The following is a 26,716-nucleotide window of genomic DNA, read 5'->3' on the forward strand; positions in this document are numbered from 1 at the left end:
TTTAAAAAAGGCTGCTAGTCCACAAATATCAGGACTCTTGTTTATGACAGTTCCCCCCATTCCCTTAAAAGAAATACAAACGGCAACAGCAACAAAGTTTAAATTATAAGATCCCAGAACTGACACCAGGTTTTCAGAAAAAAGGTTTAAAGGAAGGGACTGAATCCTGGCTCTATCTTCCTTCCATATGTTACATCTTCATTTCTTTCTGTGAGGCCATTGGAGGAAAGTTTTTAATGGGAGGCAGTGTCGTATGCTGCTTTCAGTGATAATGTCTGGACCTAACAGATAAACCCTTCTTCCCTCACACCCATTACAACAATGGCAGAGCCTCTTTGGGAAGTCTGTGAAAAAGGGGGAGGAAGTTCTGGCCGGGTGCCTTTGGATGCTCCTCGGCCAATGCAACTTGTCCTTCCTCCAGCCTCTCTCGAGACCAGGCAAAATGTCTTGAGGTCTGGTTTTCTCTAGCTTGCAGTTTGCATTAGGACAAGTCCATTTCAGGACCCCTGCAGGATTTGAGGTCAGGCAAGTGAGTCTGGCACGTCCAGAATTGCATAGAAGGAGAAATGCCAACAGGACCATGTTGCCAGGAAAAGTCATACTTTGTTCAATTCTCTCTCCTATGCAACTCTTAAATGCACAGGAGCCTCTTAATGGTCTGAACTCTGACATCCTATATCCAAATGCTGGTGCTTATCCTGATAAAACAATGTCAGTTGTTATGAGAATGAACGAAAGCCTTACCTGTCCTCCTTTAGGCTGATATCTGATGTTCTCCGTGGATCCAATTTTGGACCTAACATTCTTGAGATCAGGCAGAGGCTGATTAATGAGCCGTAGTTGCTTTGGGGTGCCTGGAGATTTTGGAGGTGTGCGTATGATGGCAACTTTCTTCTCAGTGGGCACAAGAATAGCAGATTTGGGGGTACCCGGAGTGTGAGGGGTTCTGGAATAGCTAGGGGTTCCAGGAGTGCCTGGAGTACGGGAAGAATAGCTAGGTGGGGTCCCAGGAGTGATGGCTGTGGATCCTGGAGTAGTTGGAGTTGATGTGCCACTCTTTCCTGTTCGGCTTCGAATAGGCTCTGATCCTATATTGAAAATAGAGTAACACTTAAACTAGGGTGCAGACAGCATGTTTTAATGAAGCCCTGGCATCTAATCAAAAAGAGTTTACAGAAAGATTTGCTTACAGCTTTTTAAAGTGAAAAATTGAACACCAACAACATTTTTGAAACCTCCCAAGAGTGGTGCATAGTGGCCCAATTAGGATTTAAGGAAGGTAATTTAAAATCAATGAGATTAGACAGATTAATTTACTCCCAAATGGATTACAGATCACAGGATGAGGAAGAAATCAGTAAAAGGAAGTGCAGCTGTATTGATTTGAAAATGCATACATATGATACAATTCTGAAAGGGATGATGCCACTTTTACATACAGCTGCATTAATGATACTCTTAAATTACAGAAGCTGATGGCAGCTCAACAAGTGTTATCTCTAAATCAAACCCATCGTGTTTTGCACAAGTGAAACCATTCTCCTTCTTATATATTACATCTCAGCATATATACTGGTTTTCCAACAAACAAAAACACAAAACAAAACCTCACACCATTTTACATAGAAAAAGAAGGAGGAGGTGGTTCTCTGTCCCCAGAGGGCACATAATTTAAAAGAAACACACCAGCAACAGCTGCTAGAGGGACTCTATGCAGGCTGAAAAGGGCCAGTTGCTCTCCCTTTGATTAATATAAGACAAGGGTTCCCAACCAGATGTTGCTGGACTACAACTCCCATCATCCCCAGCCACAATAAATTGTAGCTGGGAGTGATGGGAGTTGCAGTTCAACAACATCTGGAGTACCACAGCTTGGGAATCCCTGATATAAGATAAATGTCACTTCTGAGAGATCTTCTTTGCCCAGTTAGCAGGGGAAGCGTGCCTGGCCAGCCACAAGTCATTCATATGTGCACAGACTAGATTTGCACTTGTATCTGGTTAGAACACCCAGCAGCATCCCGTGCCAATGGAGATACTTGGAAGGCAGACCATTGGCTCTCCTTTTTAAAAATCTAGGCCAAGCAGCAGCACCCATGATAATATGTATCAAGCATCTACAATAGTCAGTGTGTAAAGAACAAGCATTATAACCATACACGCTTATAAGCTCAGTAAGACTCAGCACACAATGGACATAAGGATGAGAAGTAGGAAAACTGGAAAGAGGAGATAAGATACCCAGCCAAAGAATGGGATGAGGTGCAAGAGAAGAGAAAGTAGTTCGGAAAAGCTCAAGAGGCAAGTTGAATGTTAAACTGTTTGGTCTTTAGAATGGCCCTCCCTGCTGCCAGCTGTTAGCATGTATCCTGAATGCCACCTCTTTTTGCTAACCGATTCTTGCCTTGATCTTGAAGTAACTGCATCCTGCTTTGCACCTCCTACATTCTGCCTGTTCATGTGCACTACAATGGGCTGGGGGGAGGGCTCATATGTATAGATACTGGCAGATCTTAATGCTTTATCTGATTCGTCAGAGGCTGCTATGACTTAAAAGGACAAAGTAATCTGCAGCGGGGGAAACAGAGGAAGTGATTTAAGATGCCAGATTGGTCAATAACATATCCTTGCTACAGGACAAACCAAGCTCTGATTCCTGCTCCACAGCAAAGTTTCTAAGTCTACTGCTGACAGTTAGAGACACTGAGTCCTTTCTCACGATCAGTGAGAAAGTGCTTGAGGGAGAGCAGGGAGTAAGGCTGTTATCACTTACCTCCCCGCAGATTATCTCTCTGTCTTTGCGGGGTGGGCGGATCACCCGTCCAGACGATTGTCGGCAGCACCCAGCAGTGCAGAGAGTTGGAGGCTGGGAAGGGTTGCCCTGCTCCCTGGAACTCCTGCAATGCACCACACGAGTGCAGGGTGCATTATGGGGATCCCCCCCCGACATTGGCCAGCAGCCCCGCAATCTCCCAGCCCTGGCTGCAAGCAGACAATTTTTTTAAAAGGGGCTAAAAGAGCGCTAGCTCTCTGAATCCTATTTAAGAGGGCGGCTTCTTTGTGGAGTTGCTGCCACCAGAAGCCATGTGGCTCCCAGTGGTTTTTACAATCAGCAAAGACCGGGCTTGGCTTTCCTTGGTTTGTAAGAACAGCCTCACTGGGTAGCAATCAGACTAAGAGTATTGTGAGCGGAACTCTCCCACTGTTCCGGAGAGGGGTGATTTTTGCGGAACCCCCTTTCTTCTTCAGCCCTCTGTGCCTCCCCCCCCCAAATATGTCCCAGAGGGTTGGGAGATTCTCAGGAGCAGATTTTGGGGGACAAAGTGGGCTGCAGAAGGAAGAGGATACTGGCAAATGTCCGCTCTACCTAGATGCTACACAGTCCATTACATCAAAGGATGGCATATTATTAATTGAATCTTCACATTTATGGGTGAGAGTAAATACAAGCTTATGTCAGGCATAATAGAAAAAAGAAATTTAATGCAGGCGGATTTGCCAAAATACTTTTATTTAAAGAGGCAAAACTCCTTTGGACCTCTGCTAAATGAGCAAAGAGGCTCGTTTTAAAATGGCGATTCTCTTATATTTAGCAGAGGGAGAGCAATTGTCTCTATCTAGCTTAGCACAGCACCTTTCCAGTGGCTGTTGCCTGCCTTACATTTCTTTTAGATTGTGAGCCCAGGGAATATAACCATCTTATTTTATTTCTTTGTTCCAAGTTCCCTCCCTGGCATCTCCAAGACAGGGCTGAGAGAGACTCCTGCCTGCAACCTTGGAAAAACTGCTGCCAGTCTGTGTAATTGCAAGTGTCTGTGCAGGCATGGGAGCAGATGGCTAATTGTACAATGGTGAGGAAAATGCCCTCCACATGCTCAGAGGCACTTTTTATTCACATACTACATGGCTCATCCCTGGATCTGAAGACAGCTTCCAGGGTTTAAACCCAGTGGCTGACATCCTGACTAATGAAGTAGGAGCATGAGTAGCAGCTACAGGGACCCAGTGGGACTACCCCTGCTGCTCTGTCTACCTCCTCTTCCAAAGTTCTCTGTCACAGTGGAAAAACATTGCGTTTCATTGTGACAGAGAGCTCCAGGATTGCGCCAGAAGAAATAAGCCCACTCACTTCACTGTGGAACAAAGTGTACATAATAGAGTTAGATGGAAGTATCAGGGACGGCCCCAATGCATCCCCACAGCTGCTGAATGCATGCCGTGGTGTAGTGGTTAGAGTGCTGGACCAGAACTGGGGAGACCCGAGTTCAAATCCCCATTCAGCCATAATACTAGCTGGGTGACTCTGGGCCAGTCACTTCTCTCTCAGCCTAACCTACTTCACAGGGTTGTTGTGAAAGAGAAACTTAAGTATGTAGTACACTGCTCTGGGCTCCTTGGAGGAAGAGTGGGATATAAATGTAATAATAATTAGTCAGGATGTTGGCCAATGACTTCTTGCACCAGTGAATTCCTAGGCAGTGCGCCATTTTTTCTGTGGCTTGGGCTGGTGTTGTTTTTTTAATGTGTACATGCACGTGAATAATTTGCTTTCTGAGAAGCAGGGACCTAAGGGATAAAACAAGAGGGCAAAGGCAATAAATTGACAGCCAATGATAAAGTGAGAATGAAGGGAAATATCCAGCACAGCCTTAAAGATCCTAGTTCTATGGTGTTGGTGTCAAGGAAGTACAGCAGACATGTAGGGGGCATTCTGGACGCTGTGGATTATGGAACTGAAAGTGGCAGATGGGAACCTAGAGTTGGGGTTGGAACTTAATAGCCAAAACCTTGGCTGCCATTTTCTTAGCTTATTTATGTATTTATAATTTCAATTTCAATAGTACTTCTGAGTGTTAACTTACTTATATGCAGACAGACAACCTTCATGGTCCAAAGTTTGACACAAAGATAATCCCCAAGACAAAAAACATGTAGAGTCAGGAATACTAAAGCAGAGTTAAGGGGCAAATTACATACGGGTGGTCCGCCGTACTGATGAGGAGACAGTGCTGTTTAAGGAGAAAGAATTCTCATCTCGTTCTCTGTCTCCTGATAAGCCCCTTCGGGTGGGTAGAATAGAAGAAGGTCTTGGTAAAGAGGAACGTTTTTCTGGACTCTTAGTTATGCCATCCTAGTAGGAATAAATAGAAGGTATTTTTTGCTTTAAACAAGATATAGCAGAATATATTTCACAGGATTACACCAGAAGTTCCCATTAGCTGTGACTTCTGAACGATGTCAGGGCAAGCAAGATCAGATCAAGTCTGGACAGTTTAATTTTCAATAATCCAAGCATCAAAAGATGAGATTTCTTCCCCAAAGGAATCCAGCATTGATCTAACTTTGTTTACAGCAAAGTCATTAGTAAAAGGCATGACAACAACTTCAAAATGGGATGACATAGGCAAAAGAGACTATTTGGTGAAAAAGGGACCTTCAACTTTGGTTTGGCTATAACTGTTTCAGTGTCAGCTTCAAGTATTTTTGTACCTGAAAACAAAATGACTGCAGCTAGTTTCTCTCTCTCTCCCTGTATATGAATGACATATCTTAACCCGAAATCCTCGCTCTACTGAAATGATAATTATGATTTTAACTGAAAAGTGCAGTCCACAAATAATGATATGTTAAAATCTCTTAATAAAGAAGTTGAATAAACAAAGAGAAAAACCTGTCTATGGTAATAAAATGACTGAACACACTGTGAACAACAATGCCTTTCTCATGCTACCTTCGGCACTCTGTCTCTAGCCCATATTCAAGCCCAAGGAAGTAAGGGGAAAGGGCTGCATTCTAGTCTGGAGTCATGTAATAGGAAAGACAACACACTGGCTGACATCCTGACTAAGGAGGTACTTGCACAATGAGCAAAGTTGCACTAGCACAAGAAGATCACATAGGTGTGCTAAACAAACAAACAAACAAATGGATTTGAGCAATTGCCCACAGAGTTGCACTTCGGTAATTTTGGGGCTTGGACCTAAAGGCCTTTGGAGGCCCTCCCTCCCCTGCAAATTAAGTATCCTCATGCTCGGCTGGGAGACCACACTACCCGGGACAGACTAAAGAGGATTTGGGGGGCCCCAAGGGCTGTGGAGACCCTGGACTTTGGCCCTGAGGTCCAGGGGTAAGAGTGCCTCTGATCGCCCAGTTTCTCAATAGTTTCATTTAAAACAAATGAGAAGTAACACAGTTGGGCAAAGTTGGGCAAACCTGCTTGCAGCAGCGCAACACTAGTCTGGAACACAAGCTCCAGATTTAGTACAAATAAAGTGCAACAGCTTTGTGCTAGCATGGTGTCCTTCCACAAGTCCTTTGTTAGTCAGGATGACAGCCACTGTGTTTCCTCCTGAATTCAAGTTTTAGAACTGTAAAATACGTTACAGCTTTAATGCCTGAATAATGCCTGACTAACCAGCCTTTCAAGGCATTGTGGGATTTAATATATGAAGCAAGATAGATCATTCCACGATGCCTTGAAAGGCTGGTTAGTCCGGCATTAAAGCTGTAACATTTTAAATTAGACTACTCTGGCTAAGGTTTTCAACAGGCTTTTTGCCACTGCAGGCTTAACTTGTTTCCATCTGTGTTTTAGTTTAATTAACCTTAATATTGACCTTTTGGGGATCAATAGCAGTGGGCTCTCCTTAAGCAGTTGGCCAAGTGAGCTTGTTTATCCAAAATTTTTCATTACTGTCAACACTCATCAGCCTCTGATTCATCCCTTGAACATGAAAGTAAGTAGAAGATTGATGTGTTAAGCAACTATTGCCTCAGAACAACATATTTATCACGGAAACAAGCTCTCAGCAAACTGGCTTTTCTCAGGATCTTTGTCACACCTGTTTTAGGAACAATTAGGAACAAGCTAATCTAGCTTCTGTCCTTGTATATATTATATAAACATATAATCCACAAGGGATTTGATGCATTTTTGTCCATTACTGTTAGAATATTTTCCAGCAAACTTCATACTCATATGTAGAGGATATTAAAAATCCATGATTTTAATCTACAGATTTTTAAATTTTAAATCAGTTATAAGAAGTTTCCATTTTTAAAAAATGACCTGTTTTAAAATGAAATATGAATTTCATGTGAATGCATAATCTTTCAAAACTGAATTTACAATCTTTTTATGACCCTCCTGGAAACATGAAAGGCTGATTTGCCTTGTAAAGAAAACTGTGGGGGAAACATCCTCATAAGTGATCATACAGCACAATAGTTTGTGTACTTATAATACGGCTTGATACTGGGGGCCATGTACTGACAAGTCATCACAGGTGTTACTCACTGATGCATCTAGGTGATTCTTACTCCTATTTTATATCTAGTAACTACCTGATCTCTGCAGCTAACTCAGAGTTAATACCTCAGTTACAAATATTTATGACTCTACCTGCTAATCAAACAATCAGTATGCATCCTCATTTAGGACATATCAAATAATAAATTGATCTTAAAACAAAATTTAAACCAATTCTTTAAAGCAGCAATTTTCCAGCTATGGGGGAAATAGCTTCCATGGTGTAACAGTTACATAAGACTTGGGCCAAAGTTTCTCCATTATTCTAATCCAAAAATCTCAACCCTTCCCCACTGACTCCCCAAGGCAGCTGTAACCAAGAAAGTTTGTAAGAAAGCCAGGAGTGGACTTTTTTTTTAAATGAAAGGACTGTGAGCTCCATTTTGATACTGAAAACAAGTTCCTGGGCTAAGATTGTGCACAGAGGCAACCTGTTGCGTAAACCCAAGTGTATGCCCACCTCCCTTGAATTACTATTTTGCATCTGGCTGTGGTTAGTGACCCTCAGGGTTCTTCTAGTAAAAAACAAAGTCAATCCTGCAAGCCTGAAGCCTATCCAATCCTGTTCCATTTTCTGAAATGACAGGTTTTTCACTATTAGAAGGGAAGCTTCCAACGCCAATGTGAAATAATCATATTCAACAGAGAGAAAGAGTGAAGATACTGGAATCTGCCTTTGTCTCCCTCTGATCTATCACTATGCTAGCTCCCCTGCCTTACCTGAGCATTTGTTTTTGAATATGGCAAGCAGTCTCTTGGGCCCGCTGAAGAGGGCCGTGAAAAATAATTGTCTGTATCGAGCAAAGTAGCTTTTTTAGCAGTTAGTGAGCAAGCTGAGCTGGGTCGTGGAGGAAGCAATGACTTTGCTCTAACCTTTGAGGCAGGAATCTTTGACAAAGAAGAAGTCTAATCATGAGAAAACAAACAGAACACAACGTGAAGGTGAACAATGAGGCAAACAGAAAATGCATGCAGTATGGAAAAGAGACCACAAATCAAACTTTAAAAAAAATCCTCATGTGTGCAAATTCTAAGGCACACATGGAAGTGAGGGTGTTGGATTGCTTAAACAAGGAAAGTTAATAATGATCTAGCAGCTTTTTTCAGATGTCTGGCATGGCCCTTCATAGTTGTTCATAATCATATGAAGCTCCCTTGTAATAAATAAGACTGTAATCCCATCTAGTTCTGTTCCTCTCCAGCACAGCATCCTTCCACTGGCTGTTGCTGCTGTCTATCTTATGTTTCTTTTTTAGAGTGTGAGCCCTTTGGGAGCCATTAAATTAAATTAAATTTATTTATTTATATCTATGTAATTAATGTAATCTATATAATGTAATCTATGTATTAATTTATTTATATCTTTGTTGAAAAGCGGTATATAAATATTCGCCGTCATCATCGTTCAGTGCTTTCTACTCTGAGTGGCAGTAACTATCTAGGAGCTGGGTCTTACGATCAGTGAGACCTGGTTTGGGAAGGGAAGCGGGGAGGGTGGGCTAAGCCTGCTCTCCCCGCACACGAGCAGGGCGGGAGCCCTGGGAGGCCAGATCGGCCACCCACATGATTGCCGGCTCCGTGGCGGAGCCAGCGAGGGCTGGGGAGTTTTGGAGCTGTGTGGCCCCCGGAAGCTCCAATATGCCCTGTGTGAGACCCCCAGAGCTAGGAGGCGGCTTTTTCACCTCCCCTCCGGGGGTCTACCCATGAGTAGCCGTGCCATGGAGCCACGCCATGGCTACTCACGATCAGAAAACCCGGGTTTAAGGAAAAGGGTACTTAGGCGGGTTAACCGCTGGGAGGCAACCGGGCTCGACTGCGAGTCCGGTGGCTCCCCCGGTCATCTGAAATTGGGCTAGGCTCCCCTAGCCCCATTTCGGCTGATCGTGGGAATAGCCTCTAGGTTTTAGGTCAGTGTCTTCTCAGCCCTGCTACCTAAGAGCTTTTGCATGTGAGGCGCCGGGGACTGAAGTAGAGAGCTTCTCCATGCAAAGCAGTCCTCTACTATAATCCTACTACTATGAATATTTACATACCACTTTTCAACAAAAGTTCTCAAAATTACATAGAAAAATAATAAATAAGATGCTTTCCTGACCCAAAAGGCTCACAATCTAAAAGGAAAAAAGGTGGACACCAGCAACAACTACTGAAGGGATGCTGTGATGGGACTGGAGAGGGACAGTTGCTCTCCCCCTGCAGGGTGAAAGCAACCACCACTTTAAAAAGTGCCTCTTTGCTCAGTTAGCAGGAGGAAATCACTTATCCAGGTCCCAGATTATAAAAACTGTGTTAGTAATAACTGTGAACATTTACTTTTCAATTATGCAACCTCTGCACAAATAGAAGGCTCAAACTGCTAAGAACTTTGAATGTTTACTTTTAATTTATGGAATTACTTTTTAAGATTGTGAGCCCTTTGGGGACAGGGATCCATTTTATTTATTCTCTGTGTAAACCACTTTGGAAACTTTTGTTGAAAAGCGGTATATAAATAGTTGTTGTTTTGAAAACTTGGCACAATCCCATTAAAATGAACTATCTAATCTCTCTCTCTCTCTCTCCCTCCCCATCCAAATCCATTTTAGTCATTTTAAATATGCCATGTTTTTGCAAATACAAACTAGACACAATCCATCTCTGCACGGATACAGCTGGCCCCACCTGGCATACGGCTAAAATGAGCTCTGGTTTCCCTTCCACCCTTGGTGTGCACATGCTTATGCATGCATAGCAGAAGGGAGTGGGAGCAGGGCCTTATGGAGACCCAATTTATCAGGTCCAGTTTATCTATACCCAAATGGGGTGGATTGTGCCCTACTCCTCCCCAACTCCGTATGATAATGTTGATGGAAGACATAATTTCAAATGGCAGCTAATGTTGTGAGAGGTCTTTTTCTCTGAAAACAAAAGAGATACTAGAATAAGAAAAGTATGTTATAGAGCTATTATTTTTTGGCCTCTCTCTAAGGAGATGTTTTACTACATGTATATTATATAAGTCCTAGGGAGAAGCAGTCTACCTGTTTTTAAAGCAGTCTGTCTAAACATGTAGACCTGCTTTGTGAAAATCCAGGACCTTAGGAGAGACTTGCAAGCTTTCAGGAGTGGGACAGAGAAGAAGTGTGTACCTCAACACATTACAGACTGCCAACAGAATTCAACAGCAGTTCTTAGCTTCTCTAATATATAGTACATCGGCAGAAACCACAGACACACGTGCTAGAAAGCACAACACTGAGAACTGAGGAGACAAGCTGAGGCATGTCTGGGCGTTAAATTTGAAAAGCCCTATGTTTTGTCACTGTATAATAAACTAGAAGGAAAAGGGAGCAGATCCAAAAAAAGAATGTTGCTTGCACCTAAACACTGAAAAGGCATGTGGATTCTGACCACAAGCAGATAACTATTTCCCCCCCAAAGGGAACTAGCAAGGTTTCCCTCAACAATATGAAACATTTTGTAGATCGATAGGATTAGGATTATCTTATTATTTAGACATACAATCTGATCTCATTAAAGCTCAAGTCAATGAAAAACATAAGAGGATCCCTACTGGATCAGAGCAGCAGCCGCCAGTCAGATGCTTCCAAGGGGCCCACAAGCAAGTAATAAAGGCCACAGTGTGTCCCCCAGCAGCTGGTATTCAAAGGACACTGCCACTGAACTTGGTTATTGTGGCCACGTACTGAGAGACATCACATCCATACATTTCTAGCCGTGCTTTAAAGCCACCTATCTCAGTGGCCATCTCTACGTCTGCAAGTTAATCACATATTCTTAATTGGTGCCCTGGTAGTATTCATGGTCTAGCCATCTATTGCATAAAACTTGAGTACCAGACTGAAGGCTTTAAAAGCCCAGTTTTCATCAGCCCTTTAGCTAGTGAGTGTGAGGAATCATGACATGGCTACACTAATTCCCAAAGCAGGACTCCTAGGGTTATCAGGCATATATCGGACCTGCTGTTTGACCACTCCAGGTAAACTCAGCCTATATCTTTTTAAAGAACAGTTTTCTGTTTTTATCATTCATAGGAGCTGACAGAAATAGGCCAACAACATGGCTTCAAATTTGATTGTGGATGAGTTCACAAGTAGACTATTTAATAATACCGGCTGACATCTTGACCAAATTACTCAGTAGTACTACTCAGGAGTTATTCTAAAGGACGACTAAAATTCAACAGGAATTCCTCTGATAAATTTAGGATATCAGGGTGTTACCCACTGTTAATAATATCATTCAGTTATTCACTGCAGCAGTAATTTGTTAAGGACTGACATCTGCTTTGAAAGCGGGTGATGGTGGTGCAGTTGTCCTTGCTCCAAGGAACTTGCATTTGTAATTAAACGTACAATACTAAGGGAGCCCAAAGATACTAGTACCATTTGGGGGGGGGGATTTTTCACGTTACAAAATATAACATAAAAGGATTATCATAAAAACAACAACAACAACCCATAATTGTCATAACTGTAATTCAGAAGTAGCCTCCAAGGAGCCTACCTGATTTATATAGATGCAAAAATGCTTTCCCAAAGAACACACTTAAAATACACTTATATTTGTGAAAGAGCCAATGCATTCTAGAACTGCAATCTTGAATAAGCAACAATTACTGTTAATACATGTTGCCTTCTTGCCCGGGGGTGGGGGGTGGGGAAAGCAACAGAAAATAAAATTGTGCAGGAGATTTAAAATAAGAAAATAACTTGGCTGCCTGAAACTCTGCAATGGGAATAAATTTCAGAAGAGTAGCTGTGTTAGTCTGTAATAGCAAGAATAAGGATAAGGTTTGACAAGTGTAAGAGACCAGGGAAGGAAGGCAGAAGGCATTTTTTTTACAAGGCAGGATTATAGGGGCATAGCAAGGTCGGAGTGGGCACTAGGACAACAGCAAAGGTCTCAGGTGCCCAGGGATATCCCTTCCCCTCACTTGTTCAATTATAGCAATGCCCTGGCAGGATTAAAAAGGTCAAATAGATATGGGAAACAACCTCGGGGTTTTGAATGTGGGGGTGATGAAAACTTTTTAACTGACGAACACCCCAATCCTATACATATTTGCTCTAAAGTAAGTCCCACTGAATTCAATGGGACTTACGTTCAGGTAAGTGTGCACTGAATTGCAACCTGAGGCCTAATCCCCATAAACCATCATAGATGACACTGAGGCTATTCCCAAGCCGAAATCGGGCTCGGGGAGCCTAGCCTGATTTCGGATGATTGAGGGAGACACCGGGCTCGCAGTTGAGCCCGGTTGCCTCCCAGCGGTTAACCTGCCTAAGTACCCCTTCCCTTAAACCGGGTTTGCGGAGTGAGCGCTCCGCAAACCCGGTTTTTCTTATCATGAGTAGGTGCGATGCGGCTCCGTGCCATGGCTACTCACAAGTAGGCCCCGGAGGGGAGGCGAAAGCCACCTCCCAGCTCCGGGGGTCTCTCCAGTATGCCCTGTGTGCTCACGCAGGGCATACTGGAGATTTTAACTCCCCAGCCCCCGCCGGCTCCATCACGGAGCCGGCAATCGGGTGGGCAGCTGATCTGGCCGTCCTGCTCATGTGCAGGGAGAGCGGGCTTAGCCCGCTCTCCCCGCTTCCCTTCCCAAACCAGGTCTCACTGATCGTGAGACCTGGCTCACTGACTTCCTGAGAAAACCTATCATGAAGAGAGAGTTTTCTTATCACCTAAATGTAGTATCTCTGCATAGTAGGCAAGATTATCAGTGCAATGGTTTTCTCTTTGAAAACTATCCATTAAACTGATGGCATCTTGGCTCTTATCTGCCAAGCATGGTGTAGTTCCCCTTTAACACTTTCTAGAAAGCTGTGACCTCAGAACAAAAGAAGAAATGTAATTTCACTGGGTGAAATACAGAAGACAGAAGGGTAACTAGACATAAAATGGGAAACAGCCGTTTGTTTTTTCTTATATTTGACCCATTCACCTAAAATGTGAGGATCTATAAGGTGGAATGGTCCAGATTCCACAACAAAAGGTATGTGCAGGTGAGGGGGCTAAATATTGCCCCTCCCCCTTCTTATCTCTTTGTGCTCCATTACTGCATGCACCTGGCTCACCCCCAGGCTGGGAGAAAGGTGCTGTAGTGAAGGAGGGCAGAGAAATAAGATGGAAATGGACCCCATCTGCAACAAAAAGGTGTTGCAAAAAAAAGAAAAATTAAACCCCCATCACATGCAGCTTTTATATATGAACAGGTCAGACATGTAAACAATAAATAGTTGCTCTTGCTAGCTTTTATTCCAAGGAAGAAATTCTTCTTATGCTCAAGCCAGGTTTAGCAACATCTGCTTTTTGAGTATTCACCCACTGGAATTACCCCTCTTTTCACTGACCTTGAGATGTGGCTGAGGGTTTTGAAGAAGAAAACAATAGATGAGTAATGAAAAAAGAATAGATGCTTAAGCCAATGAAGCTGCAAGGTGTATGTTGTCGTGGTAATGTTGCAGCAGTTACAGGGTCAGAGACCCTTAGGAAATGAGAACTGGAATGCACAATAAGGCTTAACAGATGCAGAAGTTAATGTTTCAGGTCCCTTCTTGTCATACAGTAACAAAATATTCTGCTATCCTTTCTTCCAGCTGTTCTCTTGCCCTTTCAGTCCCTTGCCAGGGTATTCTGAAATATTGGACTGCATCAAGGAATGGATTTGTCACAAATATCACATACATTTTCTTTTAACAGCGCAGGACAATGACAGAAGGAGCCAAAGCCTTAACAGTGGAGCTCCACTGAGCTTATCACAAACATGGTTTATCACAAACATGGTCCTGACTCTAAACATTTAACAATACAGTACAGATTCTTAATGTCATTCAGAAACTTGGAAACAAAATATGTAGATGTGTTTAAGTGATTTAGCAGTTTACACCCCATTTTTTTCATTTTTGCATGCTGCTCTCCACAATGCAGAAAGATAAACATATGAATTGAGGAAAGACATCAGCAAAAATAGCCATGGTGGAGAGAACCACAAATAAAAATAAGGCCACAACCATGCATGTACTTAGAATTCATGTGATTCAGGGCAGATTCTTTCTCAAAACAAGGGGATTTTTAAGAAGTTCCTCCATGGCTACAGATTTCTGAGCATGGTTGATGTGTCATTTGGAGGAGGGAGCAGTAAGTTGTAAGTCAATACTTCCCCCATCTGAACAGTTCTATCAGCAAGCCCCATCCACTCTTCTTCACCTGCTCATCACACCCACACAACCCCGTTCCCTTTTGCTTTGGCTGTTTCTTTTATTTTTCTTTAGGCTGCCTAGAACATGCTTCTGAAAAGAAGAAGGCAGGGCAGTCGAATTCTTGCCATGGCTAGATATTTCAAGCTAATGAGAGGTAATGCAGAGAGAAAAGGAAGGGCCAGGTCTTCCTCCCAGTTCCCTTCTCTCTCTTGCAAATCTGTCACATGCTCACCTCTACGTTTTTTGTCTGTCACATCTTTTTTTTTTTAAATCTAGGCTTTAGCAGCAGCACCTAACATTTTTTAAAAGCACAAGGACACCTTGGTCCAAGGATACAAGTCCTTGGGCAAATCTGTTTCCAATCAGAATATACTGAACTATACCAGCTTTTAATTGAAGTACTTCCATTTAAAGGGAATGTGGGGATTGGACTGCATCAAAATCAAAGGCTAAAACCAGTCATTTTAGAAGAGCATCACTGAGCATTAGCGAGGAGTGATTTTTCGCAATCTCCTTTCCCTCTGAAGCCCTCTGGCACTTCCCAAAATATGTCCCTGAGGGCTACAAACCCTCTGGGACATATTTTTGGAAGCTGTAGTGGGCTTCAAAGGGAAGGAGAGATTGACAAATATTGCTCCTCTGCTAAATGTGTGAGCAGTGCCACTAGACAGGCACTGCATTCATCCGGATGTCGGCCACTGTGATTACACCAGATTAGGTGAACTGAAAATCAAATGTATCATTTAAAAGCTTCTGAATAATTTGTCAATATATCAATTTTGCACTGTGCAACAGGGAATAATCTACTATTAATTCTGATGCTGAGAATAGATAATTATTTGTTCAAAAATGGCAAAAGAAGTCTAAATGTTACTTAAAGGGATGACTTTAAAAACATCTGAAACAAAAAAATGTGCAGACACAAATAATAAAGACGACAATGTTACTCACTGAAAGTTTTTCCTTTGCTTGCTTAAACATCCCAGGAGTTTGGTTTGTTTCGCCACCAGCAGCTATTAGATACATATTTTAAAAAGGGGGGGGGAGGGGAGAGAATTAATGGATTAAAACAATAATCTCAGAGTCACTTGTACCATATTCAGTATGAAGTGATAGGCAATCTTAAGAAACAAATGAATTCATTATGGCCAATAGCTAATGCTAATTAGAAATATATTCCAACTTGCAAATCAGGAAAAAAATTCTTTTGTTTTGTCCAAGGATGTCAAAATTCAGAGCTTTTAAAAGTGACTTGGGACTCTTGGATCTCATGCAACGATTAACAACCACAATTTTGACAAACTATCAGCCTTTACCCTTTTTTTGGTAAAATGCGGGGGTGGGGGTGAGCAATATTTGGGCTGTGTGTGATAATAGCCCTTGATTTCAGACACTGTCAGATATGCATTTACCACTTCTCCACCTAGGTTTGTTTGGTAGTGTATCATCACCAACATGGGATTTGAATCAAAGTTGCTCACTTGAAAAAACAGCACCTAGAGACCCAGTAATGTATGCTTAGCATGGCCCTTGAGTTCTGCCCTCCATGAAAGATTGTACAGCATGGGACTCCCAGCTGATCTCTATGTCTGACGTAGTTTCCACCCTTTTGAAGAGACTGTACAGCAGGCCAGTCTGGACAAGCATCAGACACAGAATACAAGCAGGATGTTCCTGGAAGGTGTATCAATGTGCTATCAGGAGGTCTTTTAATCATGAGGGGATATCAGGGGCATGTTCATCTGAATCACTCCTCTACATGCACTCCCAAACCTAAGGTTTTGTAGGAAGTGTAGATGGGCAATTCAGATGAATGTATTCCGGATGTGATTAAATGCTGCCCCGAAAGCACATTGCGATGTCCTCCAGTGATGTCAGGGCAGGGGCACACTTGGCACAACCCTGTCTTGATAGCGTGTTGAGGCTGGCATTCGTCTGAACCAGCCCAGTATGAGATACCCATGCATCTACAGATGAAAAATAAATCATTATGTTGATTTTTAGCTGAGAGGTGTAACATGGAATCCGAAGGAGTAAAATTACAATTGACAGTATGGGTTATGAAGCAAACATGGTGTGCTTCTAGAAGCAAGAGTTCTTACGAGTTTCCCATTCATGAAACTATTCCAGATCTGTGAGGGCATCCATGACAGATTCCCATTGGCCCAGCCAAACACAGCATACCTGGTTTATCAAAACCTAAAGTTCTAACGCTCTTTTGCCAACATGGCGGCTTCCTCCCTCTGATTCACGACCTTCACTTCAATAATCTCATCACAAGTAGTTGATAATTTGTGAAGCACAAACAAGGAGGAGGAGGAAACAAACAACAGTCCTAGCTGTAAATATCTGGTAGAATACATTCAACATGAGCTGTCTGTCTTATATTTTGTTAATTCTGTTTATGCTGGCTTATTTCCCAATACACATATTCCACTTCTTGTATCAGTCATCCACTTTTGTGAAATGAGGGTGAAAAAAACCACTTTTATTGCTGACTTACCTGAAAGCATAACAATTCCTCCATCTGAACAATAAACCTGGATCATGGCTTCACCCTGTCCCTTGCAGTTTGGCTACAGTTTAATCATGCAAGAAACATGTTTAATCCTGGGGCACACACCATGAAATTTAAAATGAGGAAGACAAACCTAATACATGTTTGTCCCAGTTCAGAGCCTAAGCTGATGCCCCTTGTTTGACCTATGATATCAATGGTGTGATGTCACAAAGGAAGCAAAGTCTTACATTTCAACCAATCAGAGAGTTAAGTACAAATTAAAGCAATATTCAGTTGATGACTGAACATGCTTTATTCAAACTTTGCCGCCTTCTCCCCTTGCTCCCTGCCACTTTGTGTATAAAGAAAGAATAACAATCCAAAATCAATGGCTTCTGCAACTGTAGGTATCCCCGACCATGTGAAGTAGACCCTAAAAGCTTGCTTTTTCTAAAACATGCCCCATTATTATCCTTCATAACCCCTAGCAAAAGTGTGTTTACCCAGAAGATAATCCCACTGATCTCAATGGGACTTACCTCCAGGTAAGTATGCTTAAGACTGTAGCTGTATAAACATAAATCTTAAAGAGTAATTTATGCATGGAAAGCCCATTGTGTTCAGCTGGGCTTACTCCCAGGAAAGTGTGCTTTATCAGTTCCTGGCCTCTGATATGCAATTAGTAGGGTTGCCTGCAGAAAATCTTCCAAAATATGGGGCACATCTTGTATGAAACTGAGTGCATTCTGAAGACATCAGAATATGCAATTCTCAGCTCCTTCTTCCAAGCTCCATTTGAAAACTAGGGTTTAGAAATAAGGCCACTTGACAATTCTAGCACTGAGCCAGAATTAGGCTGCATATCTGTGCCTCCTTGGAAACTAGAAAGTGCAAGGTTGCAGTTAGCAGCCTTTGGCACCAAATGCCAGGGTGGGCTAACAATGATTTTGCTCTTCCCATTTCTGAGGGTAAGGCACCACTCAAGGGCCTTTGTAACTGAAGGGAACATTCATTGTTCTGCAGGGCCACAATATTACACTTCATTTAATACATTAAATAACCTTAAGCACACCTTACTACCTATTTTGGATGCTCTTCATTAATTCTCTGTCCCTGCCTGGTGAGCCCTTAGACATGCTTCACCATAAAATTTCTGGTTATGGGCCTGTTTTTCTCCCAGAACTAGTGGGACATCAAATATGCCCCATTGGCATTTGGCTATACTCCCACTGAGATAGCCTATGTGCAGCTATGTGCAGTTCTTAGGGCCTTTTAATTGCTCAACACATTTCAGCTTTATTTGTCTTTATAATCCTTAAATTTATCAGCCTCATTTTATATGTTTCTGGAAGTAAATGACCTTAAAACAGTGGTACATATGCTGGTGACCTCCAGGTCTGACTACTATAATGCACTCTATGTGAGGTTGCCTTTCTACTAGGGATGTGTGAAACGTTTTGGGTACAGAACGATCTGTACCCAAAACGGCCAATTTCGAGTGATTCTGATCCGAATCAAATCACAAATTTCGGCCCCCGAAATTTTTCGGAGCCGAAACGAAACACCCCCGTTTCGGCTCCGAATTATCTGTTGTTTCAGCCCTCCATTTTGTGGCCAATAAATGCCTTCTTCTTCCCCCTCCATTTTGAGCAATGACATCAATTTGAATTTCCCGCCTTTTTGCCTTCCATTGACTTCAATGCAAAAAGGTCTGATGTGATGTCTACTTGAATTTCGGGTCCCAGGGCCAAAAGAGTGGGATGGGGTGGTAGTGCCTAATGGGTGGAGGCTACCACCTTAATTGCAGAGGGATTGGGCAGAAGGCTAATTTTTGGTGAATTTCTGAAGTTTTAGTGTCTTTGGGGCAGATTGGGGGCATAACGTGGGATCTGGGGCAGAAGAGTGGGGTGGGGTGGTAGTGCCTAATTGGTGGAGGCTACCACCCCAATTGCAGAGTGATTGGGCAAAGGGCTGATTTTTGGTGAATTGTTGAAATTTACGAGTCTTTAAGGTTTTCCCCCATTAGGTATAATGGAGGGTGTATCGCTTCATGTCGGGGGGAAAGGGGTGTCCCAGAGCGGTGTGGGGTTGGTGGTGGTGCAAGATAGGGGCAAAGAAGCTACCAGATTTTTTTCAAAGGATTTGGGCAGAGGGCTGATTTTTGGTGAATTGTTGAAGTTTACGCATCTTTAAGGTTTTTCCTCATAAGGTATAATGGAGGTTTCAGCAGCCCCGTAAGTGCACTTGGGGGGTGCTGGGGTGGCCCAGAGCGAGTGGTGGTGTAGTGCACATAGGCTGCCAACCACCCCCATGGGTTTCTAACCCATGGGGTACAGGGTTCTGTTGTTTCTTAGGTGTTCTGAGTGTAGATTCTATGATAGCAAATAAGAGTGGATTCATGGTGTCTCACTGAAAATCTCATTTGCTATCATAGATTCTACACTCAGAACACCTAAGAAACCTCATTATCCTCATTTCTGCATGACTTGTAAAATTTTGGTGCTATTCCCACGATCGGGGAAAATTGGGCTAGGAAAGGGCTAGGCTGCAAGCCCGGTGGTTCCTAGGCGGGTAACCCACCTAAGTAGCCCACCCCTTAGTCCGGGTTTGCGGAGCGAGTGCTCTGCAAAACCGGGCTCCCTGATCGTGAATAGCCATGGCTACTCATGAGTAGACCCCCGGAGGGGAGGCGAAAAGCATACTGGGGCTTCCGGGGGCCGTGCATCCCCCGAGCTCCCCAGCCCCCGCCAGTTCTGTCATGGAGCCAGCAATCGTGTGGGCGGCCGATCTGACTGCCCAGGGCTCCCTGCCAAATCGTGAGAGGGGAGAGCGGGCTTAGCCCGCTCTACCTGCTCAGCTCACTAAAACCGGTCTCACGGATCATGAGACCCGGCTCTTTATTTCAGTACTGGGACCCACATTCCCTTGCACTGAGATCAGAATTTCATCTCTGAAGGTTACTTCAGCTACTATTTATATTGACATCTAAACATTCAGGTGAAAGAGAAAGCTAAGGAGGCATATGTAATGCTAATGAGCATTCTTGCTAGCAGTGAGTTTAATATCTGCATTACAAACCAAACCGAAACTAGAACCACTTTATGACAAGTGTGAAAATTCCATTAATCCATTAATGTGGGCCAAGCTACACGGGTTCATCTAAGTCCATGTTCTGTTTTGTTTTGTTTTTTAAATGGAAAACAGTTACAATTGGCACCAGATTTAGTGGAGGATCGGGGAGGGAGGGAGGCTATTTAACCTTTTCCCTGCCTGTCCACTCAAAATTATCCCCCCTGGTTGCTTTTCTCTGGCAAGAAAGAGATATAAGGATCCCCAATTTTTTCAAACAGGGACATTTTAAATCTTTCTCAAGGGACTATTCAATTCCTTCAAAAAACAGCTCAATAAAACTGCAAAATGGTGACCTCTGACAACTTGTTAGAGGTCACTGCTATGCAGCTCTGGAGTTTTATTAAGGAGTTAATATTCCCTTGAGAAAGATTAAAGATTGGAATGCACTGGAAATACCAATCCTGGCAGCTGCTGTTCTTGTGAATTGTTGTGAAGTACCACTGTCCCCATCCCCTTCTTGATTTGTTACACCCTATTTTCCCACACAGGTGAGAAAGCAGTCAAGGGGTGATTTTGAGTGGACAAACAGCTAGCAGAGAAAAGATTAAACAACTCCTCTCCTCCCATTCCTGTCCTCTACTCAAGCCGAAGCTGTTTTGCATTCAAGAAAGATGTTGCAAGAACCTATTACGGATTTACACACAATGTTTGGCCTGGCCCTGTATACCATCTCCAATAACATGGAAAGCCTGATTATTCTAGTGGTTCATGAGCCAGGCCCACACATTTGGGTCATTGGTACCACCTCAGGGGTCAAATGCTTTTGGCAACATAAACCTGCCTAGAGATGGAAAATAGGTGATGGCATTGTTGCACTTTCAAGCTTTCTGCCGGTGTTCTCTCTAATATTTTTCATCTGTGCACAGAATGAGTTTTGTTTTAGGTTGCAGTATCATGGCAGTGTGTGCGAATGTGCAGAATGGGGCATTCCTGATTCAACCTGAGCAGGATCTAAAATTAGCTAAGCAGACATCAAAAAAACTTGTGAGTGTGCGCACACATGTGGGAACACTGCCTATCACCCCTTCTTTATCCCTAACCCCAAATGGTTACGGTAAAATTGCAATCCTTTTTGCACAGAACAAAGGGATAGGGTGAGGGTAGGGGAACAGTGAAAAAACTGTTGTACTCTCCCCATGGAGTAATCTTTGCAGAACATTCCTGCCAATTTCCCTATCCATCTCACAACACCAATATAGCAGTTTTTGTGTAGCTACCCCTTTGAAAACACAATTGCAAATCTGGCCACTACCGGCCTGATGGTCAGGACAATGAAAGCATGATAACACACTGAAAGCTGGAAGTACTGTGATGCTATCACCTATTTTCCTATCTCTAGGGATGTAGCACTTGTCAAAAATCACTGTCAGCATGTGGATCCCCAGATGGCACCCACCACCTCAGATAGCTCATGCACTATAACTTCTCTGGATTTCTGAGCGGTTGTAGGAGTGTGGTAAGGCTCAGCTCACTACATGGTCAAAAAACTTTGTATGACAGGCTATCCATGGTTAACACCACCATATGGTGAAGTTTTAAGCAGTAGTCATGTGATTCTACCTAGAATGGGAATGGAGCAGAGGTAAAAAGGCTATCATTGTCCTTTTAAATAATGCTGCACCTTAAAGTAATAAATAATAATAATAGTTATTATATATTAATTATTCTTATGGAGAAAAATAGTGGCTATTTTTCTATTTCAGGTTCTATTTCAGCTTTTGGAATCAGGCAATCTGAAGTCATAACAGCAGTGACATTTTCATCGGACAGCTCTTATTGTGACTGGAAATAGAAGCCTCAGTACTGGACAGGTCACAACTTCTATAAGTTGATTTATCAAAGACATTGGTGGAAGAGGCTGCATAGCTGATCAATGCATATTAGATGTGCTTGAATTATGGGGCAAAAATTGTGTGGGTCACTAAAAATTCAACTGCTTGTTGAATGTCTTATCACCACCATTTTGAAAATGGAGTAGTTCTTTTCTGTACACAAAGTAGCCACACACTTGCTCAGAAAATGTGGGCCTAGCACTTAGTCTGTTGTTTCCACTAGTTATGGTGGACCAGAGGCGTATTTCAGACATCACATCAAATTAGGGTTTTACACTACCCATGGTTGAGAATCCAAGCCATGGTTTCTATGGTTTCCAGCTGGTGCATGCCATGCACGTGCACCAGCCACTTCCGCTATGTTGCTAACCGCAGCTATGCAGCAGCCCCATGCCAGCATTTTTGGAGTCAACACCAGCAGGGGAAACACGGTGGGGAGGGGAGGTAAAGGCACCCTCCTTGCTCCTTGAAGGTAACCCCCCCCCACCTCCCAGAGGTGCATGGACCTGTTTGTGCACATCCCTAGGGCGCATCCCAATAAACCCTCGCATGGCACCAGAATGCACATGGTGTCCACACATGCACAGATGTCATGTGTGTGCTGGTGCCATGCAGGGGGTTATTAGGATGTGGGCCACCCCAGCAGGAAGCTGCATGGGGTTGCGGAGAACATGTAAGGACCTGTTCTCCTTTTTCTTAAAGTTATCTCCCCAATTTCACAAAAAAGAACTCGAACTGCATTTTGAACCCTGGTTCGTGCACATCCCTAGTGGAGCAGTGGCTATAAGAATGGTCTGTCAATTCAGACCTCACGTCAAATGATAGTTAACATAAAACATGGTTTACAAACCCACTTCAAAGCAATGATTCTGATTCTGGGTTGCCAGCCAATCACAGGCCACAGCTTGTTGGTTCAGACATTACACTAACCACAGTTAAGGTTATTTCACCATTTTTTGGCATGACGTTTCAACTGAGCCTTAGAAATATCTCCTAAAATATAACCAAGCAGAGACAGTAGTAACAAAGGTAGACACCAAGAAGTAGACACTGTAGTAGAGAGAACTCTTAGAATTTATCTCTATGATCAGACTAAAGCCTTCCCCCAACTCACAGTAGTCTTTATGAAACATTTCCAAAAGTCCTGACTCAGAGAGAACACAATAGCCTGACCCAGTGTGGCTATTCACACATGTTTCCAAAATAGGGCTACAGGAGCCCAGCCCAGCTTTATATGCACGTGTGAACCGCCAGGATCAGGTGCAAACCTGCCTAAGTAGCCTCCTTTTAAAATGAGGTTACCGGAGCGAGCACCCTCTTAACCTCATTTTTTTGATCGTGTGTCAGCCAGCCACGGCTGGCACACTCGGGGCGGGGGGGATCCCAATAATGCACTGTGCACATGCATAGTACACTATGGGAACTCTGAAGGTGCGACGCATGGTGGTGCATCCTGGCACCTCGACCCCAGAGCTGCAGGGGAAGCTGTCGCCCAGGGAAGGGAAGGAGATCTGCCTGCCCAGGGAAAGGAAGAGGATCTTCAGCGAGGAAGTTAGGTTAAACTCGCCTTCCCCTCAGACCGCCCCGGAGCTTTTCTCACTGATCGTGAGAAGAGCTCCTATGTAATGGAGTTGGGGGAAGACACTAGGAGGCTGATCTCACAAGCAGCCAAGCCCAGACTTAAGAATTAGAACTGCTGGGATCTGCGTGGATTCCTGCAGCACTGCAGCACTAAGACCAGTGCCAAAGCCTGGCTGTTAACCGAAGTTAAGGTCGCAAATGTGCCCTTAACACGGCTCCTGCGATTGTGTGTCAGCACAAGCTGCTTGCCGCTCATGGGGACACAGAGATAGGTGCCTAGAGCGCCCATCCCCTGGGGGAATCCTCCAGTGACTGTGCTTGGCACACTGTGGGGTTCTTGGAGACCGGGACAAGCCCCGACCTCTGTTTACCCATGTTGCCACTTGCCAGTAGCAGCAAAGATAATCATCCGCGCTGCTCCTGGTAGTGCTGATCATGGCGCGTGGCCTGCGTGCCACAGAGGCTTAGAGCGGTTGTCTGGGGGAAGGAACATTGAACCCTGCCTTCCCCCACACCCGCACAGTTGGGTAAATAGCCCCTAGTTTTGTTGTGGGGTAAGCACAGGCCTTTGTGTGTGGATAGCTATGCTGCCCTTTGCCTTTCCTTCCCCTCCTTTCAAGAAACTAATTGGATGTGTGCTTGAGCACAGGAGAGTCTGACATATGAACTGCACAACCAATGAGTGAAAATGCACATATAATGTGCAAAAAATGGACAGCACAGGTTCTCTAATCCTACTTGAATCAGTAGGAAAAAGCTGGTGATCATAGCTACCTGATGCATTTTTTAATCTGCAGTTGTCTGTAGCTCACATTTATTTTAAGAGAATGAGATTGGCATTTATTCTTCACTCTCTTGCAGGTTTGAGAATGCAACAAAGGGAATGGGTGCATGTATGTAAGAAAAAATGAATGCAGGCACATTCCATTTCACTTTTCCCCATGTGAGCCTAACTATGAGAGTTGTGTTAAACCAATGACTCTTTTGCAACTCTCATTCAGAGGGATTTGCACCAGGGTTGTTCCTTGTGGACTGTGTTCATTCCCTTTGCCTGCAACGCACTGCACAGCCCAAGAGTCTGGTCCTCTAAATGATGACAGAGGTATTCATGAACATTTTTCCTTCCTGTATTTTCCAGGATCTTCATTGCAAAAAAGATTAATATTCAGGAAAGTTATTCTTGTTCAAATATGTCCTCTTTCCCGATTGGAGGGTTCTTCTCTTTCGGCTTCATAACAACGCTGAATTTGCCCTGCAGGTTTTGTGCTTTTAATACATAACACTTTTAACACATAAAACACAGTAATAGATTTGAAAGAGCCAATGCAGACAATATAGACACAAGCTGAAATGCTTCTTATTATTATGCATGAGAGGAAAAAAGGGAAATAGATGGGAAAAAAATGGAAACCATGGTTTGAAGCCATCAGCACTTTCCCACCAGAACAGAGCAAAAATAAAAACAAACAAAAAATGTAAAGTGAAATAAAGCAAAATAGATATAATTCTACAACACCACTGTCAAACCACAATGCCAAGAAACAACTACGGAACTTGGGAAGCCCAAGCATGACAAGGCATACATGATTATGGCCTCTGTTTAAAAAAACAAAATTAAAAGAGCATGATTTTTTTAAAAAAACCACCCATCAAAAAAAGGAGCAATATCATTCATGATAGCAGAAAAAGTTTTGGAGGAAAAAAAATTAAAATAAATAACTAGAGCAGCCAGTAGAGCAATGATATTACAAATCATAATAATAACAATAGTAATGTCTATGTTTGCCAGCCACGTTGCATAAATTCAAGACAGCACAGTCACCTGTCTGCTTCCGCTTAACACAGGAGAGATGAGTTGGTCTAGTATGTTTGATAGCAGGTTTTAAAATGATTTTCCTGGAGGGAGAGTGAGCCTGAACTTCAGCTTTTTTAGCAAGTTCAGCTTTCTTATACACAGCTATAGACAAGAAAACAAGAGCATACAATCAGAAATAAAAAAAGAAAGAAATGGAAATATATATTTTAACATGATAACATATTGGTTGCTGATGCCAAGTTAGCCATTCAGTTCAGACTTGCACCTACCAAGGCTTTGTAGTTGGGGTTGCAGGCAGCAACTGGTCCTTCACATCACAGTATGACAGATGCCACACCACCCTCCAACATATATATTCCTTGCAGGCTGGACAAATGTTATTCAAAGTGCATCGGATTATGCTGGGGCATGGTGAAACACCTCTACTCCAGCCTTCACACTCTAGTCATGCCCCCATTTTGTGACATTGTAATTTGGCCAGGCATGTCTTTTTTACTGCAGGGACCTCTGAGACAGTCTCAATGTCATCAGGTACCCTCTGAGATAATGTCAGGAGGTGTATACTCAGTTACATTGTTATATACAATGAGTCTTTCTGCTCAGTGATAGATCTTCCGGATCCAAGTCTAACTTAAGTTTGGCCAGTGCGGTCCAGTTCAGTGTTGGACACTAATCAAGGCTCAAATTCCAGTGAAGCCACAGACCAGCTGGGTACCTGCTACCAAGTCTCTCACTCAGTTCCTCATCTTGTAAAGGGAGAGGAATAGTGTAATGGTTGATTTGGCCATTAATGAGATGGAAATATTGCCAGGGTGGCTACCCAGAGCACTATTGAGCTATATATGTAATTTTATGCTGATGTTTTTTCTTGGGGATTAATGAATCCTAGTAGACAGAGATGTAATGCCATATACGATGTTTACCTGATCCATTAAAGAATACCACCAGCATAAAACTGGATTGATGACTGCATGCCTTCTATTACCACAGTGTAGATTGCATGCCTTCTATTACCACAAATGAGTATCCTTTGTTTAAAATGTGCAACAGTACTGCTAAAATACTCTTCTCATAGAACAGATGAACAACTCACATAGTATGGCATGAAAGGAAAAGAGAGCAAGTATTACATGAACCTTTTTTCCTTCTCACTTCATCTCTGGAGACTGTGCTAGGTTCCTTTTTAGCTATTTTTCTTTCAGGAGTAGAAATCCTGCCTCTCCCAGTTTTTAAAGGTTTCTCTTTTTTATGCTTATCGAGAGACGGTCTCCGCAATTCTCTCTCTGCCTTCTCCTCTTTAGGAACAGTCTCTAACTGTTCTGTCATGATGCTCCTATCATCATC

At 43.1% G+C, this 26,716-nt stretch overlaps 1 protein-coding gene across 22 annotated transcripts in view; it reads right to left on the reverse strand.

Annotated features, from left to right (window-relative positions):
• Nucleotides 1-26,716, reverse strand: part of LOC128339466 (microtubule-associated protein 2-like) — a 416,732-nt gene that overhangs the window by 31,116 nt on the left and 358,900 nt on the right. For 15 of the 22 annotated variants that reach the window (XM_053283451.1, XM_053283447.1, XM_053283445.1 and 12 more), the window contains 6 exons: nt 26,509-26,715; nt 25,379-25,513; nt 15,463-15,524; nt 8,030-8,215; nt 4,978-5,131; nt 745-1,088 (listed from right to left, as the gene is read on the reverse strand). In XM_053283451.1, the coding sequence (XP_053139426.1) occupies nt 745-1,088; nt 4,978-5,131; nt 8,030-8,215; nt 15,463-15,524; nt 25,379-25,513; nt 26,509-26,715 (1,088 nt within the window). The remainder of the gene's footprint in view (nt 1-744; nt 1,089-4,977; nt 5,132-8,029; nt 8,216-15,462; nt 15,525-25,378; nt 25,514-26,508; nt 26,716) is intronic. The other 7 variants (XM_053283457.1, XM_053283459.1, XM_053283466.1 and 4 more) reach the window with 3 other exon arrangements.

The sequence above is a fragment of the Hemicordylus capensis genome, chromosome 1 (assembly GCF_027244095.1).
Source record: "Hemicordylus capensis ecotype Gifberg chromosome 1, rHemCap1.1.pri, whole genome shotgun sequence".
Classification (NCBI taxonomy): domain Eukaryota; kingdom Metazoa; phylum Chordata; class Lepidosauria; order Squamata; family Cordylidae; genus Hemicordylus; species Hemicordylus capensis.